At 55.7% G+C, this 20,350-nt stretch overlaps 2 protein-coding genes across 6 annotated transcripts; one reads left to right on the top strand and one right to left on the bottom strand.

Moving 5' to 3' along the window:
- The first annotated feature begins 1,703 nt into the window (after positions 1 to 1,703).
- Positions 1,704 to 5,455, top strand: SYNGR3 (synaptogyrin 3). The gene is made up of 4 exons (XM_090279176.1): positions 1,704 to 1,954; positions 3,842 to 4,079; positions 4,274 to 4,416; positions 4,491 to 5,455. Exons 1-4 carry the CDS (start codon positions 1,856 to 1,858, stop codon positions 4,698 to 4,700), a joined length of 690 nt encoding a protein of 229 aa, XP_090135302.1. The 5' UTR covers positions 1,704 to 1,855; the 3' UTR covers positions 4,701 to 5,455.
- A 2,746-nt stretch (positions 5,456 to 8,201) lies between these two features.
- On the bottom strand, positions 8,202 to 20,339 carry ZNF598 (zinc finger protein 598, E3 ubiquitin ligase). 5 transcript variants are annotated; one of them, XM_090277250.1, is made up of 12 exons: positions 20,066 to 20,339; positions 14,413 to 14,525; positions 13,531 to 13,660; positions 12,907 to 13,118; positions 12,580 to 12,797; positions 11,990 to 12,125; positions 11,222 to 11,409; positions 11,015 to 11,099; positions 10,136 to 10,905; positions 9,524 to 9,671; positions 9,270 to 9,420; positions 8,202 to 9,176 (listed from the first exon to the last, which is right to left on the bottom strand). In XM_090277250.1, the coding sequence occupies exons 1-12, from the start codon at positions 20,282 to 20,284 to the stop codon at positions 8,823 to 8,825; spliced, it is 2,724 nt and encodes a 907-aa protein (XP_090133376.1). In that variant the 5' UTR covers positions 20,285 to 20,339; the 3' UTR covers positions 8,202 to 8,822. The 5 variants fall into 5 exon arrangements, with proteins under 5 accessions (XP_090133376.1, XP_090133379.1, XP_090133377.1 ...); XM_090277253.1 differs by having other exon boundaries at positions 9,524 to 9,620; XM_090277251.1 differs by having other exon boundaries at positions 11,999 to 12,125.
- Between the last annotated feature and the right edge of the window lie 11 nt (positions 20,340 to 20,350).

The raw sequence follows: 20,350 nt of genomic DNA, 5'->3' as shown, positions 1-20,350 counted from the left end.
ATGGACTGTCCCCAGCACAGTTCTCTCTGGCCTTTCCTGAGTAGCCTGTGAGTCATAGTGGTCAGCTCAGAAACAGACCACCTACTTATATTTCTCTCCTTCCCCTCTTGACTTCCTTTATTCCCTAACTCTGGTTTCCCTGAGGTTTCACCCCTGCCTCCCCCAATGAGACTCTTAAACTTTGCCACAGACTATTTTTCAGGGCACCCAGGCTAAGATAAGTGGGACTTTAGTTTGAGGGAAGGTTCTGGCTGGAGCTGTCAGCACATAGTCCAATAGGTGAGCATAGAGAGAGAAGAACCATGATCATGTCCTGGGGCTCCTAAAGCTTGATGGTTACTGCCTGAAAGGGGTAACAAAAAAGGACATATGAAGAGGAACATGAGGAGAGGGTGAAATCTAGAAGCCTTTCCAGGAGGGTGGGGACCTCAGTGTCTGAATTGCCCCTAAGACTAAAGGGAGCAGTGACATGGAACAGCTGGAGGGGAATTGGAGTCAAGTGGATGTTTGTTAAGATAGAAAAAAGTGTACCATCTTTGGATGTTGATGTAAATGACTAGGTAAAGGGGGCAAATGGATGATGCAAGAGTCCAAGACAGGGAGTAGTTGGCTGACAGGTGAGAGGTGGTAGGACTGGATGCACAGTATAAGGCACTTGACTGGTGGGCTGCATCTCTGGCCACACACAAACCATGACAGAAACCACCTTTTCACTTTCTGTGATCCAGGAACTCAACTGGCCTGCCTATTTACCACCTGAGAAATGGGAGTGATAATAGTTCCTACCCCCACAGATCATTGTGAAGTACTTGACACTGTAAATGCTCAACAAATGCAGACTTATCAATGCCCTAGATAGAAACAGGAGTCATCTGGGCTCCTGCTGGGCTGAGCTGGAAGGAATCTGAAGAAAGGGACAATAACTGGGGGTCTGGGGATCTTTGGAAAAGACCCAACAGTGGCACAGGGCTGATAAGTCACATTTCAGCCAAACTATCTGATGCTTCTCCCCGTCCTTGTTCTCAAACTAAATATGTCAGCCACAACTCAGTCCAGGAAACCCAGGGGTATGGAAGGCTCATAGCATCATTGAAATGACATCTGGCCGTCCACAGGAAAGGAGCAGAGATGCTCCAACGCCTACCGGTACTGGCCTGTGGGTTCTGCTCGCCTTGACAAGTGCCCCGTGGAGCAGAGGCCATTCTCTCTCCCTGTGAGGGAGGCTAGAATTCTTTGAAGGAGAACCTAGGGTGCAGTGGGTGAGTCATGAGGGAAAAGGCCCCAGTGACTGAGTCTGCAGGGGACCAGCGCCACAGAGCCGGGTTCCCTTTTCCTGAGGGCTTGGGGGAAGACACTGGAGCCCTCGGGCTTCAGTTACACATTCATGAAAGGGCCCTGCTCAGAGGAGCAGAGTCAGGTCCCCTCTGTCCATGCGCCTGGACCGCAAAGGTGGAGTCCAGTGTCCGCCTGCACTGCTTGATGACTCCTTATGAGGGGCAGTGAAGGCCCCAGCCCCTTGCCCCAGCCCCTGCCACATGATGGGCAAGTCTGTCTCGGACCAGTCAAAAGGCCGAGGCTTGGGGGGGCGGAAGGAGGGAGGGGTGGAGGGGAGGGAGGGCTCTAGCCGCCTGTGTGGACCAGTGGAGGTGTGGTGCAGGCTCGGCCCCGCCCCACGCAGTCCCGCCCGCGCCCCCGCCCCCGCCCCCGCCGCATCCTGCGCGTGCTCCCTGGAGGCGCGAGAGGTAGAGGCAGCACCAGCAGCTTCTGCAGCATCCCCGAGCTGTCTCGGGCGGGGTCGGCCAGACAGCCAGACGGGCTGAGGGCACCAGGGGCACGCCGCCCGTTGGGGCCGGCCATGGAAGGAGCTTCATTCGGCGCAGGCCGTGCGGGGACCGCCCTGGACCCTGTGAGCTTCGTCAGGCGACCCCAGACCTTGCTGCGGATTGTGTCCTGGGTGAGTGGTCCCTGCCCCGCTACCTGATTCCACCTCGCCTTGCATCCCTTGTCCCACCCCCTCCCCCTCCTCGCCATCCTTTTTCTCGCTGGTCCCTCCCACCCCTCAACCCCCCCACCCCCCGCCGGCTGCAGGTTGGGGTGACGTCACTGGGATGGGCGCGCCCACCTGCGGGCGGGGGATGGGTCGGCGAGGACAACCTGGGACCTTGAGAGGTCACCGCCCACCATCCCCCACCCCCAATACCTCATTAGGGCTAACTGTCCCCTTTCTCATCCCTCACTCCCTTTTTCCTGTTCTCGTGACCTGGAACCAGGCACAGGGGTAGGGACGGGATTTGCGGAGGGGCTCGGGCAGTCAGTTTCGTCCCAGCAGGGGGTCTACGGGAGCTGAGAGGATCAGGCAGAGCTGCCCCCTGCTTTTCCTGCACCACCCTCCAGGCTCCTTCGAAGGGAGCTGGCCCTTCTCGGGTCCCCCAGTTGCAAATGTGAGTTGGAGGGTGTTTGGGTATCCAGGGTGGGGCAGCCAGATGGGGCTCCGCTTTGGGAGGACTGACTGGAGGTAGTGTGGGAGGGACCGATTTGGGGAGCAGCCTAACCTACTGAGGCATTCCTAGACCCGGTGGCCTGCTCCACCTTCCCACTCCTCCAAGTAGGAGAGATGGGAGGTTGGGTGCCGAGTCTGGTGGTAGCTCCACCTACTCGCTGGTCTTAGAGTAGGGCGGTGCCCAGGGTGTTGCAGGGGCCTTCTGCCTTGTAGGGGCAGTGACTCTGGCTGGACCAGAAGGTAGAGGGCTACCTTCTGGTACCAGCTCTGATTCATCTTGTGGACCACTCCAGGAATATGAGTCCATATCCTGCACCTTGGTTTCCCTCTTGACTAGGTGTTTAGGCGAGGAGGTGGGAAAGGAGAAAAATAAAATTAAACTGGAGATTTTTTTTTTTTTAAAGAAACATAGGCCTTCCCAGAGCTAAAAGAGCAGCATCTGGTTTAAAATGACCACTGTCCACCTCCTGCCGGCCTTCCAGCCCTTGTGGTGACAGGGTGCTGATGTTTGCCTGAAAAGCAGAGGTCAATCCTGTCACATTTTGAGTCCAAACACTTATGTGTGGTATTAATTATCATAGTAATGTGGGATCATCACCCCTTGAGTGCCTACAAGTATAGGATGCTGGGTGGGCATTATTTCTCTGTCCCCAACATCCCATGAACTGAGCCTGCTACCACATATGACATGCTAGGAAAAGGGCCGCACAGCTCCTAAATGCTGAGGATGGGGCCCACACAGGGCTTGGCCCACAGTTGTGTGTAGCTTCCCCTCTGTTGCATCCCCTATACTCTGGCCTCTGTCTCGTGGCTCCATTTCTACCTCTCCCAGCACCACCAGCTCAAGCCTGGAATCACCAGTCCAGGTGAAGGCTCCTGTTCCCACACTCTTGAATGGGCTGTGAGGAGACACTACTGGCCCCATCCAGTGCAGAAGACCCAGCTCAAATGTCAGCCCGGGTTCTTATCAGCAATGTGACCTCAGACAAATCACTTCACCTGTTGGAGCCCTAATTTCTTCATCTGTAAAGGGAATAAGAACAATGAATGGCACCTCTGTGATTTTCTGGGAGGATCCTATAGTGAACGCATGTACATGTAAAGTAGCAGTTTTAAGCACGGTGCCTGGACATAGGAGTTGTCCACCAAATGGTACATGTCCATAATTACTAAATAACTGAGGGAGGTATTAAGGGAAGGGTGCCCGAAGACCCTCACCCAGAGATGAGGGCCCTGTGCCTCAAGAGAACATAGGCCGCTTGTGGTGGGGCACTGAGACCTCAGTCCCCCAAAGGGAAGGGCCACCGCCAGGGCTTGAGCACACACGGCGCCCGCCCGCAGGTGTTCTCCATTGCGGTCTTCGGGCCCATCATCAACGAGGGTTACGTGAACTCTGACAGCGGTCCTGAGCTGCGCTGCGTCTTTAACGGGAACGCAGATGCCTGTCGCTTCGGCATCACGCTGGGCCTTGGGGCCTTCCTCGCCTGCGCCTCCTTCCTGCTGCTCGACTTTCGCTTCCAGCAAATCAGCAGCGTCCGAGACCGCCGTCGCGCGGTACTGCTGGACCTGGGCTTCTCAGGTGGGTGTGGCCTGGCTCTCTCCGCTAAACGCCGAGGGGCTCCTAGGGGGCGGGGCCACGGGAGGGCGTGAAGAATCTGAGGTAGGTGGGAGAGAAAAGGTCTTCGCAGAGCCTCCGCATCCGAACGCCAGTTCCCAGCGTGGTTAAGCCCAGTCTTCCAGTGGAGTGGCCCTAACCCAGCCACTCCCCTGCAGGGCTCTGGTCCTTCTTGTGGTTCGTGGGCTTCTGCTTCCTCACCAATCAGTGGCAGCGCACAACGCCTGGGCCACGGACCACGCAGGCGGGAGACGCAGCACGGGCTGCCATCGCCTTCAGCTTCTTCTCCGTCCTCAGTTGGGTGAGTGCGGCCTGCGGGCGGTGAGGGCCTAGCCAGACTGGGTCTGCTCTGGCTGACCCCGGGCTCCTCTTCAGGTGGCGCTCACCGTGAAGGCCCTGCAGCGGTTTCGCCTAGGCACCGACATGTCGCTCTTTGCCACCGAACACCTGGGCACCGGGGCGGGCCAGGCCTACCCCGGCTACCCAGTGGGCAGTGGTGTGGAGGGCACCGAGACCTACCAGAGCCCGCCCTTCACTGAAACCCTGGACACGAGCACCAAAGGGTACCAGGTGCCCACCTACTAGTGGCTGGTTGGCTCAGACCAAGGCTGGAAGGCTACCCTACCAATGCAGAGCCCAGGGCCTCCTGTGACCTCTTTTAGGTCCTCCTGGTCCAGTTCCAGGGAGGGAGGGGTGGCCACTGTGGGCTGTCTGGGACCAAGAGAGGGTAGCCCCCAGGGTGCCAGGGCTGTACCCCAAGTTCTCCCAGTACCTTTCATTTCTAGCCCTGGGCCTGAGGTCTTGAGGAAGGAACAGCACAGCCCTGGACATGTGTGGATCAGCCTGGGCAGTGGGCCATTCTCCTCTGGAAGCAGCTAGCCCGGGGCTCACCTGTCCACTCTGGAGTCAGGGATCCAGCTGCCTTCCATAGCCAGGTTCCAGGCCTTCCCCAGACTGGGGGCAGTACTGCCCCCACCCCCATGTCATGACCCCGGGGACATGGCCAATGGCCACTGTTCCCCAACCCATGTCCCTGTGGGTAGTGACAGTTCCTATTCCTGTCATGGTAGTTCACCCCATGGGGCCACGTGCTGTCTCTGGAGCCTCCCTCCATTTTCTTTCATCTGCTCACTAGAATAGTGTGGCCTTGTTGATGTTGTGATTGTGGTCTTCATGTTTCATCTGGTAGTTTCCATGTCATGCCCCAAGCCTCTGCCTGAGTGGGTGGTTCTGGCCAGGAAGGCACAACATGGCTGTAGACGTGGGCACCACCAGCCTTCTCTAGGCCCTTCAGTAAGATCTTGCCCCAGGGAGGCTTGGGACACCTGAGTCCCTGGCCAGACCTGGCAAGACAAGCCCCTTGAGAGGAGAGAAGCTGCATTTGCCCATGGTGCCCTGGAGACACCATTCCGTGCAAACCCCTTTACCTTGGCTTGCTGGACCAGTCCTTCAGCTACCCACCCTGCACCCCATTTTAAGGCCCAGTTCAAGGTTGGGGTCCCTCTGCGTAGCTGACTACTCATGCATTGCTCAAAGCTGGCTTTTCACATACCAGATAGGGTTGCCACATTTCATTCTTACAAACAGACGCTTCCCTCTGGAGTTGCAGTTGAGTGACAACTGTGTACATTGTAGCAAAAATCAATTATGTGTGATATTTAAGTGAACATGTTTACAATTTTTGTATATATGGATCTCTCCTTCTGTCCTCTGAAAGAACAATCCATGATTGTATATTTTCAGTGTCCCATGTTCCAGCTGCAAGTTCTTTACAATAAAGACTGTAAATGAGTACTGTGGCCCAGATGCTCTTGGACTCATTTCTACCCCTGCCCCTCTTAGTGGCAGAGGCTGGGATCTGAAGGGTACCAGGGCTCAGAATATAGGAAGGGGCAGGGGGGTGGAGGCCAGGCTGACCTCCATGTTCTGGGGATTCCAGGTCCTCCAGCCCTTCACCAGACATCACACTCGTCTGGAAATGGATTGCTCAGAGCTGGCTCTCTGAAATGCTGAGGAGATCCCCATCTCTTTCATCCTTCTTGTAATAGCAGGAGTACTAAATATTCCTTGTGAGAGTGTATCTAGTAGTTCTTGCATTAGTCAATGGATGTAAACTTTGAGTCTGTATTATTTCCATGTTCTCAGAGGATAGTTTCATTGGATATATGTAGATGTTAAGTCATTTTCCTTAGAACTTTCGGATCTTATACTGCTAATGAGAGCAGGGATAACAGTACAATTTGCATTCCTTTGTAGGTTATCTGTCATTTTGGTAATAATTTTTTTCTAAGTGTGTGTCTAGATGTGGCTTAAAAAAATTTATCCTTAGTGCTTGTGCTTGTTTCTTCTTCTTCTTCCTCTTCTTCCTCCTTCTCCTTCTTCTTCCTCTTCTTTCTCTTCTCCCTCTTCTTCCTCCTTCTCCTCCCTCTCCTCCTCCTTCTTCTCCCTCTCCTCCTCCTTCTTCTCCCTCTCCTTCTTCTTCTCCCTCTCCCTCTCCTCCGTCTCCCTCTCCCTTTCCCTCTTCCTCTTCCTCTTCTTCAGTGCTTGAGAAAAGCAGTCATGATTTCTCCAAATGCCCCCTTCTCACCACCTTCTGCTCCTGGGACCACCATCAGGTGTACCATGCAGCTTCTACAGCCATTCTGACCAACTGCCCTTTGGAAATTTCACCAGCTTGGTCTTGTTTACTTTTGAACTCAACTATTTTTATGTTAGTTTTTTATTCTAAGATTTCTAATTGGTTAATAACCTCCTGGTTAAGTGAAACAGTCAAGAACTGTCTCTGGAGCTGGAGTGCTGGCTTTGCCACATTTAAGCTTCATCATCTTGGGCAAGTCTCAGGTTCTTCTGTAAATGGATAATAGTTCCTATCACATAGGGTGGGATGTTAATGTTAACACGTGTAAAGAGCTCAAATCAGTGCTTGTCACACAGCCAGAACTGAAGTGTCACCTAGTTTTATGGGTTTTGCTTAATAGCCCTGGCTGGTGTGGCAGTGTATTGAGCACCGGCCTGCAAACCCAAAGGTTGCCGGTTCAATTCCCAATCAGGGCATATGCCTGAGTTGTGGGCCAGGTCCCCAGTTGGGGGTGTGTGAGAGGCAACCACACATTGATATTTCTCTCCCCTTTTCCCTTCCCCACTTTCTAAAAATAAAATCTTGTAAAAAAAATATTTTCAGTATCATTAATGCAATATCCCACTCTCCAGATTATTCTGTGGGGTGCGTTGTGCTCAGGTCTGCAAAGAGGGTATCGGCTGAGGTACTTGTAATGTGTGGTGGGAAAGCAGGTGGCCTCTGATGCACTGCCTCATGGAGGGTAAAGGGGGTGGGAGGCTCTCCTCTCCTAGAGAGCACTGAGTATGACCATCACCCAGGGACATTGCTCTGGTCCCAGCCACAGGCATCAAGCAGTACCATCCAAGTCCTCAGCTTCAGGCAGGCAGTGATAATGTAGCAATGCATTATTGCTACATTAATGCATTGTGGCTGTGGCCTGGTCAGTCCCTCTGCACTCCACAGTCTTCGGCCTTCATCACATGGGTGCCCCCTTCTGCTTCTTTTAGAAAGACTTCTCCAATTCTCATCTAGGATGTTTCCTTTGCCTTTTTTGGATATAGTTATGTATTTAGAGCTTTTTCCTATTTATATATGTTTTGGGCAGAAAGGGGAGATTTCAGTGTGTCTGGTCCCCTTCCAAAATACTAGATCACAAATTTTCTTAAGATACTCAGGTGTGCCCCTGCCCCCGACTGTTTCTAAATTGTTCTTGTTCAAGTTCATCTTTCACCCATCTATGGATGTAACCTTCCCTATATGCCTCTCATGTTCTGGAAGTATAGTTTTATTGGGTACAAAGTGTTGGTCAAGCATGGCTGTCTATTCCTGGAAGGTTTGGGCAGTGCCAGACCTCCAGGATTGGGACCCCAGGTTGGCTTCTGCTTACTGTGTACAGAACCCAGCTGCCCAGCTCTCCCCACAGGCCTCCTACTAGTTGGCCACCTGAGTTGTAATGCGTGAAAACTCGAGTTCCCCTCACTACTGAGTGACCTCAGAAAGCAGAGACGCTCAGAATGCCAGCTATGTGCATTATTGCAAAATAAATTTATTTGGAGATAAACTGTTTTATAAAAGGTCAGAGGCAATTTGAAATCCCAGATTCAGCTTGTCTCTTAGAAATATTTTAACTTCAAGTAGCACAATTTTGTGTTTGCTTTTAATCCTGAACATTCTTAAATCATGAAACAGCCAACTGCACAACACACTCAACATCTTACTCCACCAACAGTGGACCCACAGCGTCAGGCTTGGGGGCTGGGGTGCTGCAGCCCTCAGGCTCAGGAGGCCCCATGCTGGGCTGCTGTGGCCACTGGCTCTGACAGCAAGGACAAGTCCCAGCATCCCAACCCTTCCCTTCCCTTCCCTGGCACTTCTCAAAATCAAGAGATACAAACCAAGACTGGTCCACCACTGAGGCAGGGGTATCTGCACAGTTCACGGAAGGAAACCAGATGGACTCCTCCTGCCTGACAGTGTGCTGACACGATGGGGTGGACTGTCCTTGTGACCACTGGTGGGCCAGCCAATCAAGGAGCCTGGGCAGGTGGCCTCACCAGGGCCTTACCTGGATGTCTGGCAGTCCAGGAGGAGGAGTAGTGACAACAGAGGCTCATGGGTGTGGCTGCTCCTGCCCACATTAACAGGAGCTATGTGAGGGTCCTGGCAACAGCTTGCAGGGAGGGGAAGTCATCATCCCGGGCAGTGTGCAGAGCCTGGTGGCTGCTGACATCACCATTTGCAAGCACCTGCTGGCAGGTGGGGCACACACAATAGTCCAAGCCCACCTGCTTGGTGCTGGCCTGCCATGCGCTCTTCTTGTTCTTCTTGGCCTTGGTGCTGGGAATCGTCTCTTGGCCTTGGAAGTCTGTGTGCGCAGAGAGCAGCTCCTGCTGCTTGGCTGTGTCAGGCAGGAGCACCAGCAGCTCATTGAAGATCTTCTGGAAGTTCTCTCCAAGCAGGTCCCGGCAGCTTTTATAATACTGGGCTGCAGAGATCACGCCCTGCCATCCAGAGCCAGACCCAGTCACCTCTGGCCCAGATGGCAGGTTGCAACATCCCCCCACACCCCCGCTACCTCCCCTTGCCAGCCTGACCTGTCTAAACTCCCCCGAATGACTTTTGAATTTGCTGAAGCGGGCTTCATCACTCTGCAGGAAGTCCTTGATGGACTGGATGAGCTGTAGGTTCCTCTCCCGGAAGTTCTTGGGAACCAGGTAGGCCCGGGATGCTGGTGTCAGCCTGGGTCTGGGGATCAGTAGATAGGCGCTTCAGACTTTGAGGTGACCCAAGGTGAGAGCACTCTCCCCTGGCCCCAGGAGCACAAGGCTGGGCAGCCTGCCACACTTACGATTTTGTAGTGGTGGTAGTGCTGGGGACACAGGTCAGGTGAGGGCTGGGCAGGTTGGAGAAGCCAGGGGGTGGTTTGCTGACTGGGGGTACCAGACCTGGTGGAGGTGGGAGTGGAGAGCTCTTCAGGAGCACCACAGTGCTGAAGCCTGTGGAGGTGGCACACCAAGACCCAGATAATGACCCTCACTGGCTAGGGGGTCAGCCAGGCCTCATCCCTCACTTCCCACAGGCTGCCCAGCCCACCCAGGTCAGGTTTCTAGCCACGAACCACAACTCCCCTGAAGTTTAGGCCCAGAACCTGGTTATGCCCAGAGTCAGCACACATGCTGTGAGGGGTGCTAGGACTGCCTGCTTTTACATGAAGGAAAGGGACACAGAGAAGATAAGTGGTAGACCAAGGTCACACTGCTCACAGATGGTGGCATCTGCATCCAGACTTCCACTATGCTTCCGAGGCATCTGGAAACCACTGCACGGGCTCACCTCTCCCCATCTACAGTCCTGTATCTGTTTCTACAATACAACCTTGGGCCCAGGGGGGCTCCAGCCTGACTGCTACCCCGGTCCCTTCCCAGATGTTCAGAAGCAGACCTGAGCCAGGAGCACCTACCTGGGGGAGGGGGCATCCTGGGCGGGCAGGGGCCACCGCCAAGTGCTGGAAAGTCTTCCTGGGACGTGGGGCAGGGTAGGGGTCCCAGAGGTCGTGGGAGCCCAGGGGGTTCCTTGGGGACACTCCGAGTGGGGCCTGGCCCCTCTGTGTGTCCATTGACGATGACAGTGCCTGGCCCCTCAGCTCTGCCCATGGGGGCCTGCTCAGCTTCAGGGGGCCCAGCATTTTCAGGGGGAAGTGGCAGGGGTGATGCAGCACTCAGCTTCTCAGAGCCCACCTTCTTCTTCTTGCCCACTTTGGTCAAGTTCTGGGTGGAGGCCAGTGATAGCAGGGAGGAGACAGTGACCATGGTGGGCACACTCCGCAGCTCCTGGGTGGTAAGGCCAATGTGGCTCTCCTCCTCTTCTTCCTCCTCCATGGGGGGTGGCCCACCCTTCTTGCTGCCCTTACCCCCCTTCCCAGCCTTCCTAGGGGGCTGACTGCCCCCACTGGCAGCCTGGGCCCCTGGGGTGGGCTGTACCACCTTCTTGCTGCTGCTGCTATTCCAGGCAGAGATGAGGCTGGTAGGGGCTGTGCTGGGCTTGGAGGTGGACACCAGGGCAGGGAAGTCATCCTCCTGAAAGGTGTTCCTGCCCCTGGCAGGAACAGGGTACACCAGTGCCAGCCCCACAGGGCCCAGGGCTGCTGCTGTGGAGCAGGAGGAGGAAGTGGAGGTGCAGAGACTGGGGAAATCTTCGTCCTTGAGCTTCGAAGTCGGGGGCGAGAGGGTGCTAAGCCCATGGAGGGGAGAGGGGTCAGTGGCCTGACAGGCCCTGGACTGCCCCGCACCCACCCTCCTAGGAGCTCCATACTTTCACCCCAGTTCATGTATACGTGTACCTCAGAAGTGTGGCCCCTGAAGCTGAGCTGGTTGCTGGGAAGGCCTCTTGGCTTACAGTACCATCTGTAGAGACTTCCTTGGGGCCTACAAGATACAATTGGACCCTATGTCAGGGCTGACTAACACTGAGGGGGCAGAAGCAGGCCCTCTGGGGCAACTAAGGAGCCTCCCAGGTGGCTCTTAGTCTGCGGGCAGAGCCGGCTCACCTGAGCCTTCACCCTGAGTCCGGAGCAGGCGCCGGGGTCCCCGGGGCTCCTCGGGTCCCCACACTGCTGCCTCTTCCTTCTTGAGCTTGCTGCACTCCTCCCGGTCCTCACTCCAATGTGTCTCCTGCTTCTGCTGTACGGCCACCGAAGCCCGGATGGCAGCTGCCACTTCTCGGTCCTCTTCTTCCCTGAAAGGTGAAGGCCTTTAGATTGGACAAGGCCCTGAACCACAGCAGTGTGCTGGGGAGGGGCCTCATCCCTAGGAAGTCTGGATGGGCATAAAGAGGCTGCCAGGAGCTAGGACTAGTCCACCCTTGCTGGTCACAAGGGGGCGCTATGGAGCAGCAGGCTTCCTCCCACCAGCCTTAGGCTGTGGCTACAAGCAACACCTATGGTCAGTGCTCTGGGGTAGCACCTGGGGTCTGCAGATGCCTGAAGCCTGCCCTGCATTGGAGGTGGCCTCCAACCTGAGCATGTGCCTGCAGCACTGGTATTTTATGGCACAGCAGCACCAACTTCCAAGTGACTCAGGCCCCTCTCACCCACCCCTACCTGCCGGTCCTGGTGTGTCTGGCTGAAACTAGAGGAAAGAGGAGGAAACGTCTGCTCACTGAGAACACTGGGCAGACTTTATTGCCATGCCCAGGACACCAGATGCCAGAAGGCCAGAGTCCCCTGACCCCTGTGCCTGTTCCTAGCCCAGCTGTGGGCCGCTGCCACTGTAGCAGTGGTACCAGGAGAATGTCAGCAGCATGCAAATCCTCCCACCTCTTATACCTCCAGCTTCCCCGGCGGCTCTGCTGGGCTCCACGGCCACTGGTCCGGCCTGCTCGGCCCTGGCGGTTGTACCTGTCCACCTCCTCATAGTCCTCGCCACTGACGATCCCTGTGGTCAGCACACAGCCTGTCACAAGCCCAAACTGATGCTTGCAGAGCAGAGGCTTCCCTGCCCCCACAGCATGTAAGCCAAAAGGATGGGCTCAGCCACCTCGAGGGGTCCACACTAGTCCCAGGCTTCTATGGCCTAAGCACCAGGTCAGAGCAAAAAGTGGGCTTGGAAAAGGGGTCTGAGCCTGCCAGCCATTCAGCCTCAACACAAGACCCACACACAATCCTCCATCCTGGGAAGAGTCCCAGGGACCCCAGAATAGCAGACTCAGGGTGCTGTGGAAACTGGTCAGGAAAAGGAGCTCCCTCCCATCACAATGTGCTCAGAGGAAAAGCAGGCTCAACAGGTGTCCCTTGTCTTCAATGACACGAGAAGGGTCTAATCAGGACCTAAGTCTGAGGCACCAGGAGAGGAAAATGTGAACCCTGTCTCAGAGCACCAGGGTGGAGCTCTTGGGAGCCCTGCTCACCTTCGTTCCGACGTGAGTGCCGTGGTGCGTAGCTGAACTGCAGGTCAATCTGGCGATTCTGGCGGGCCTCAGCGCGGCTCCGGCTGTGGCAGGCTGTCTTGTGGGCCTTGAGGTCGATCTCAGTGCGGAAGGCATGGGTGAACTGCTCGGTGTTGCAGCGGCCCTCCTCGCACAGGAAGTGCTTCTCCCGGAAGTGCTCACGCAGATAAGCATAGTCGCTGACAAGGTGTCAGCAGAAGCCCTGTCAGCCCCATCACCCTAGCCAGTGGCCTCCACCCAGCCTGCTCCGGGTGTCCTAGGGACTACCCCATGCTGCCCTGCACCCACCTGTAGTAGTCCTGGGCCCCATCTGAGTCACAAAAGTGGCAGAAGTAGTGATCTCGACGCAAGTGCTTTAGCAACTCATCATTGTCCAGGTAGCGCTCATCACAGAACTTGCAGAGCGGGTGCCCTCGATGAGACGTGTCATCGGGGTCTCCTTGCATGCGGTGCCGCGCCAGGTCCTTGCGTGAGTACCACTTGCGCTCATATGTGAAGATCTGAAAGGAACAGGGGGCTGGGCACAGGGTGCAGGCTCCCAGACTTCCCACCCCTTCCCACAGCCCTACTACACAGAGGAACCCTGATGGTGCCAGTTCTGCTTCAGGGCTGGCAGACACCAGAAGCCTGTGTAGTCACTGGGAGCCCCTCCCTGCCTGGGCTATGTGCAGCCTAAATCCCCCCTGCCCCTCTGCCCAGGGATCTGTGAGGCAAGAGAGCTGTGGAGGATGCTGGGAGGCTCCAAGGGTCTGGCCTGTCCAGAGTCAGAGGCAGCAACCAGCCTCTCAAAGCTGTTTGGCAAAGTCCAATCATACCACTCTTCTACGGGCCCTGGCCACCATTGACCTCTGCCTGGGGTTCTCCCTGGATCCCCAAGAGCCCCAGGCGGGTGCTGTGGGGGTAGGGGCGCACCTTGAGGTGTTTGAGACACAGCTTGCAGCAGAAGAGCTCATGCTGCTTCCTCATGTGCTGCTCCAGGTCCCCGAAGAGGCTGAAAGGTGGCAACTCAGGGCACCTTGGGCACTCGTGCTGCAGCAGCTGCCTGGGAGACACCGAGAGCCCCCCGCCCCCGCAGACACTCAGTGTCACCATCTGGAGCAAGCACTGGCACCTCCTCACAGCCCCTCATTCCATGCCCCTGTAGTTGCCCTGGGAGCAGAAGTCAGGACAGGAACTCCCACCTGTGCCCTCCATGGCTCTAACCTTTGAGTCAGATGGTGCTGGGCCTGGGGTCAGGAGCCGCTCCCCACCAGGGCCCAAGTCAAGCAAGGCCACAAGATGGGATTGGGTCTATGATCCAGGAGACTAACCTGTGCTTCAGGTGGACATGATAAGCCCACACAGGGGGTCTCAGATCAAAAGCCCAGGTTCCAGCCAAGCCAGAAACCACCCCTAACCTGAAAGACTAGGACTTCCCCATGACAACTATACCCTTTCATGGGGTTTTTCCGCCATGGGCCAAAAGAGCCTGACTTACATGAACTCTTGTGCACATCAAAAGGCTCCAGAAAGTAGGCACTAGGTGCTATGCCAGGAGTGCTTACCCCTGAATTCACCCCCTGCCCTCGTCTCTACCCACCTGAGGAAGTGTTGCCCCCAGCAACAGGAGAGGAAATGGAGAACAGGAACCCAGCTGCCTAGCCCTGATGCCCATGTTGCACCAAGCACCCCTACCCTCCTGAGGGTTTTGAGGAGCAAAGGAGATGATGGGGATGTGCCCACCCCTGCACAAAGTGCCCCACAGATGCAGGCTGGCCAGACCCTAGGAGTCCAAACTAATGCTTCCTTTCTCACCTGTACAAGGCAAACACTTTCCCATCAGCAAAGTAGATATCATACTTCTTCTCATGCTGCAGCTGCTGGATGGCGATTGTGGCGAAGGCGGGAAGTTTCTTCCCAAAGACCACCTGGAACCAAAGTGAGAGAGCCTGGTGAGCAAGGCAGTGAACAGCCGGTGGATTATACAATCAGGCTGAGAAGAAAGGGCACTCAAGGCTCCTTCTGGGAGGCCAGAGGCAGGCCCCAGCGGACAGCACCCTCTTCCTCTCTGGGCCAGTAGAGGCCCCTCTCCACAAGAGCAGTCCATGAACTTGGGGTTGCTGGGACAGAGATGCAACGCCCAGCCTCGCCACCGGGGAACGTCTGGCACCCCACTCATTCATAGCCAAGCATACACCTGGACAAAGGCTGCTCCAGGGGCAGTGAAAGGGACAAAATGTCTAGGCAAACCAAGGTTTAATCACACAGGGGTTTAGCACAGGACAGTTTTCATGGCGAGAGACAGAGTCCAAGAGCAGCGAAGGAGATAACAAATGCTGTCAGGCCAGGATGCATAAGGAGATGGTGTGTCAGGGCCTGGCCACCCTGTGTTCACCCGCAGTGTTTCCATGAGGCCACGGGAGTAGGGCTCCTCCCCAGGACTCAGTCATGGCCCCCACCCATGGCCCCAGCTGTTCTTGGCCAGCTTCCTGCCTGTTAACTGGGCTGTCTGTAGGAGCTGAAGGGACAAGCTGGTGTGCACGTGACAGGGCTGGATGTGGAAACCTCCACAGCTTGGCAGCTTCTCAGTTGTCTCCATCACACTCTTGGGAAAAGCCTGCTGGGCCTGCTCTGTCCTTCCACAGACCCCTGCACTGGACGATAAGCAGGCCCCTGTCCAAGTGCCCAGGACTCCCCTCAGAGCCAACAAGGGCACTGTTCTCTCCAGGACTCCCTCATGCTCAAGCCCCCCTCTCTCTGGCCCTCCACTCCCCTCCTTTAGATCAAGACACCAACCTGTCTTCTCCTCTCCACGCCTCTTTCTGCTCCACCACTGTCCCCCAAGCCTGGAGTTGGCTGCTTGCCTCAGTTCACAGTCCTCACCAACACATGGGGGGCGGAGGGATTTTCACCCTTAGAAAGGTCATGACAAAGTCATCCCTTTATGTTTAGGCTCAGCCAGGATGTCTGGGACCAGAACGGCCATGAACCTGGGAAAGCACAGGACTGGCTGGGGAGAGCAGGTAGTCACACTGTCCCCCAGCAGCAGGGTAGTTAAAACTGGTTCCCTGGGTAAGGAACTAGAGTTCAGCCTCCTCTTCTGAGGACCCTCTAGGGAAGATGGGGAGGATGATGCTCAAGCCTGCTCCCTGCTCTGCCTCCAAAGGAGCCCAAGGGAGGCATCCTGGCCCAGCCACACCCATTCTGGGGAGGCGGGGGTTGAGTAGAACCCAAACAGGCCTTTCTTCCCCTGGTCCTCATCTGTGGCAAGGTCCCAGGCACTACCCTAAGCCACACATAAGGCTTGAGTGGGAGCCTTATTCTAGCTGAGGTCTTATGTCCTCAGGGGGAAGTTTCAGCTCTGCCACCAAAGGGTTACCTTCCACACCCGTCCCCAGCTTATCTCAGGTCTAAGTCTTGAGATGGCTTTTTACTGGATCTGCCCAAGCCCAAGCCTGCCTTCTGACTCCTCCCAAGGGTACCTTTCCAGCCCAGAGCCCAGTTCCTCCTGCATCCTGCCCAGGGAAAGGTGCCTGCAGTTCCAGGGCCACAAGGCTAGGAGCTACTCGCTGGACAAGGTACCTTAGCTAGGCTGAAGCAACACAGGCTGCAGATTTAGGAGTTTCAGCACCTGCCAGCAAAGTGGCCATGCAAGCAGCCCACAAGAGAACCCTTGAGGCTGCCAAGAAGCATCTAAGCACAACAGACTAAGCAGAGGAAAGACTTCCTTCCCCAGAGAAAACCTGTGCTGGGACGTCCTGTCACACCACCTCCCTGCTCCAGTGCCCTCTTTTCAGAGGTAAGCTCCCACCTACTGTGGGTGGTGTCTCCTTGGGCTGCAGGCACCCTTGCCATGGACAGAGGTGGGACATAGGTCTCAAGGCCAATCACCAGGCTGCTTGGTGGGCACTTGTCCCTCCTGAGAAGTCTGGTGGGGCAGCCCAGGCTGGGCACACCTGAGCCAGGCCAGGAGAAAGGAGACACTAGGTTGGCTCAGGAAGGGGCTGGAACCATAAGAGGCTTTGGGAAAGGGAAGTGATCATATGCATGTAGGCACATGGCTGGGGTTTTATGAGAATGAGGGTGAGCAGGTTTGGAGCTGGGGGTGTGGAGTGGGGAAATGCTACCTGCCCCTCCCAGACTGGACTGGATCTCCCCCAGGCCTATAACAGAGGTCAAGCCCAGCAATGAGCAGATGAGGGGATGACAGTGCAGCCTGGTATGGCTACTGTCCCTGTTCCCAGCAGAGAGTAAGATGAGTGGTGAGACTGAGTGGCTGGACAAGGACAAGGGCATGGTGGCCTGGCCAGGGACGGGCAGGAACATACCAGAGACCCAGCCAGACACACTCATCCTGATGACCACCTGATGGAAGGGGGTCATGTGTCCAAGGACAGAGACCAGGTCAGGCCCAGATACTTGAAGATGGGCCATCTTGAGCAACCCCTAGGTAAACCAGGCAATAAATTACCAAGCGGGAAAGCGCACCCCTGGGTAGGCCCAGGGTGGCCAGGGTAGTCCCTGAGAAGTGAAAGGGGGAGATGGGGGTGAGAGAGCTCCCCTTGGAGCACTCCACAGGGAGGAGTCTGAGGCCTTGCTGCTCCCCACTCCCAGTATGTAGTGGGCACTCACCAAGACTGATTGCACAGGACAGGTAGTGCCAGCAGTGACCACTGGCAAGAGTGAGCCAGATGGTGATGAGTGGGCGGTGAGGATGGCCTTACGGCAAGGGAGGGAATGTAGTATGGGCCCCTGGGAATCATCCCACCTAGAGTACAGGCACCAGAAGAGCCCAGATGATAGTCTTTTTTTTTTTTTTTTTTCCTTACAGAAAGTTTATAGTTTTTAATGAACTTGTAAACAAAAAAGCTCCCATTTCAAAATAAAAACAAAATCCCAGATGATAGTCTTAAGAGGAGGAGGTCCAGGACCAAGGTGGTAAGGAGGCAATAGCAACAGAAAAGCATGACCCAAGTCAGCAGGTCCTACCTCAGAACCTGTCTTCAGCCTTCCCTCTCACTTCCTGCCTGTGAAATGGGGGCTGGGGCTGTATTAGGTGGTCTGCAGGGCCCCTCCTAGCTCAGACACATCACATTTTGTACAGCAGCCCCATCAAGCCTCTGACATCAGTAGGGATCAGGGCAAGGTGGAGAAGACGAGAACCATCTTTCGGAAGAAGTTGCCTGTGGGAAAGATGCAACAAGGAAGAAAAAACAGGAACTGGGGGACCTGACATCAGGCTCAACCTGACTGCACTCAGCTGGCACTCAGCCTCCATCCTGAGCACCTGCCAGCAATCTAGATTGATCTGGCTCCTTGCCTGACCAGCACCTGCAGAGCTATGTTGCAGCTGCTCTTCCCAATGTCTGCCCCCATGGCCGGCACAAGCAAGCACTCGGTCAAGGTACAGGAATTCACCAGCAAATATAGCTGGCCTGTTTCACACAGCATCTCAGCACACTTTCCTCCCAGTTTTTTTTTCAGACTTAGTCTCAAAAGGGAGGACAGAGCAGAGGCAGGTTCTGTGACTTGGGGTCACTGTGGGATTCCTGAGTGGGTATGGGACACAGGAATTCAGAGGAGAGTGTAGAACTCAACAAAACAACAGGAAGGGTCAGGGTAGAACTGCAAGTTCAAGAGTAGGAGTGAGGCAGGATGAATGGAAAGGAGCATCATCTCCCCAAACTTCCCAGGACACCTTCCTGCTGCCCAGCAATCTAGAGCATGCCAAAGAAGGCAAGGGTCAGCCAGGGTCACCTGATGCCAAACCATTCTGCAGCTAAACCCTGCTGACAGTTGATGTCCACATCCTCTTGCCACAAAGCACTTGAAGGGTATGGGACCCAGAAAGAGTGAGAGGCCAGATGCCGGCTACAGTAGCCACATATAGATGCTGGCTCACTTCTCAGTGAAACCAGCAGTGCCCAGGACCAGGACCTCCCTGGCACCTTCTTTCCTGGATGGAAGCTACAGTTGTGTTGGGAAACCTGGCTATTCAAGAGTTGCATGATGCTATGCAACACTAGCTGGCTCTGGCAAAACTGGGAGTTGCCCTCTGAGTAAGCCCAAGGTTTCCCCGACTGTTCCTGCACCCCAGATCTCTCCCAAGGTCGCATCCATCTCTGTCCACCCCATTACAGACTGAGAGTCCCCAAGTGTCTTTTTCTGATAGGGCACAAAGGAGGTGACCACAGAATGCTCATGGGTTACAGAATCCACTTGGCTACTTTCACACAAATATCTACTTTTAAAAACAAGAAACCCATTCCTCAACAATGTCATTTCTGCCTCACTTCTAGGAAAAGTCAGATTCCCTGTCAGAGGTCACCAGCCCAAGCTTTCCATTGACCAAACCAGGGAAATTTCACAACGATGGAAGCAAACAGATCTCAGAGTGCGGCAAAACAAGAGAGCCCAGCTAAGTGCTCCTAGCCAGCAGCTGGCATTGCAGGGAGAGAAGGGGGAAGCTCCCTGGTGCCCTCTGATCCCCCCAGGGCTTCCAAGTCTGGACAGAGTCAGAATCTCTGCCCTTCACTAAGGTGCTGAGTGAGCCCCTCTGTTGGAACTGGCAAGGAGGGTCCTTTTATCCCCACCCACCAAGCACTCTGAGAAGACCTTAATGGTTCTGCCTTCCCCTGTTGGGCAGGTCTGAGTGCTACCGCCACTCAAGAGATGAAAAATGCCAGTTTCTGTAAAAGGGGGCAGGGGGCAGGAGGGGATAGGGGGGTGGTATGGGCCAGGAATACAGCTGGGCTGGAAACGCCCACTTTGACCCTGGGCTTCCAAAACAGATTGCCCCTTGGAGTGCCCACTTGCACTGCCTCCTCCACCAGAATGTAGAATCCTGAGGGACAAACATTAAAAGACAGCCCTGGCTGGTGTGGCTCAGTGGATTGAGCGCCGGCCTGCGAACCAAAAAGTCGCTGGTTTGATTCCCAGTCAGGGCACAAGCCTGGCTTGCAGGCCAGGTCCCCAGTTGGGGGTGTGCAAGAGGCAACCATTTGATGTACCTCTTGCACACTGATGTTTCTTTCCCTCTTTCTCTCTCCGTTCCCCCTCTCTTAAAAAAAAAAGAAAAAGAAAAATATTAAAAAGAAAAAAGAAGACAAGTCGAGGAGTTCCTGATTTGATCATACTCATTCTATGACCTGACAAGAATTCCCGGGGCGAAGAAGGTAAGTTCCCCCTTGTCCCCACAGGAACCACTCCCTCTTCGACCCATCTCGTCCACCTCCTGCCTCCTGGCCCCAGACGCCCCACAGTAGGCCTCACGGTCAAGACATTGCCCCGAGTGGCCCGCCAGGCCTCTCTTTTGGAAGCCAGAGCCATCAGGCCTGCGAGCGGACATCAGGAAGGCAAAGTCCCCTTCCGGATATGCCGGGTGTCCGCCACCCAGGGCCGCACCGCCCGGCCGCGCCCCCGTGACCGCCCGGCGCCCAGAACGCGCGGCCCAGCTGCCGCGACGCACCTGGCGCAGCTCCTCGCGGCACACGGCGCAGTATCGCTGTTCGCACAGCACCCGCATCTTGGTGGAGCAGCGGTAGCACACCGGGTGGTCGCAGCGGCCCAGCGCCGTGGCCTCCAGGTCTCCACAGCACAGCACGCAGCTCCCGCCGCCCCTCTCTGGCGCCGCAGTCGCCGCCTCCAGAGCCACGCGCCGATTATCGGCGTCGACAGCCGCCGCCATGGTAAGGACTCCAGCACCCTCGCTGGCCGGCCTGGCGCGGCCGGTCTTCTAGCGGGCCCGCCCCTT

Source organism: Furipterus horrens, unplaced genomic scaffold (assembly GCF_987537825.1).
Source record: "Furipterus horrens unplaced genomic scaffold, mFurHor1.1.pri manual_scaffold_5, whole genome shotgun sequence".
In the NCBI taxonomy this organism is placed as follows: Eukaryota; Metazoa; Chordata; class Mammalia; order Chiroptera; family Furipteridae; genus Furipterus; species Furipterus horrens.
This window is presented reverse-complemented; position numbering and strand designations above follow the sequence as displayed.

Coding starts and splice junctions, on each gene's coding strand:
- SYNGR3 (XM_090279176.1), top strand. CDS start 1,856: ATGGAAGGAGCTTCATTCGGCGCAGGCCGTGCGGGGACCGCCCTGGAC. Junction 1,955..3,841: donor TGCTGCGGATTGTGTCCTGG/GTGAGTGGTCCC, acceptor GCCCGCCCGCAG/GTGTTCTCCATTGCGGTCTT. Junction 4,417..4,490: donor TCTTCTCCGTCCTCAGTTGG/GTGAGTGCGGCC, acceptor GCTCCTCTTCAG/GTGGCGCTCACCGTGAAGGC.
- ZNF598 (XM_090277250.1), bottom strand. CDS start 20,284: ATGGCGGCGGCTGTCGACGCCGATAATCGGCGCGTGGCTCTGGAGGCG. Junction 11,410..11,989: donor GGAAGCTGGAGGTATAAGAG/GTGGGAGGATTT, acceptor TTCACCTTTCAG/GGAAGAAGAGGACCGAGAAG. Junction 10,906..11,014: donor TCAGGGGCCACACTTCTGAG/GTACACGTATAC, acceptor CCATGGGCTTAG/CACCCTCTCGCCCCCGACTT.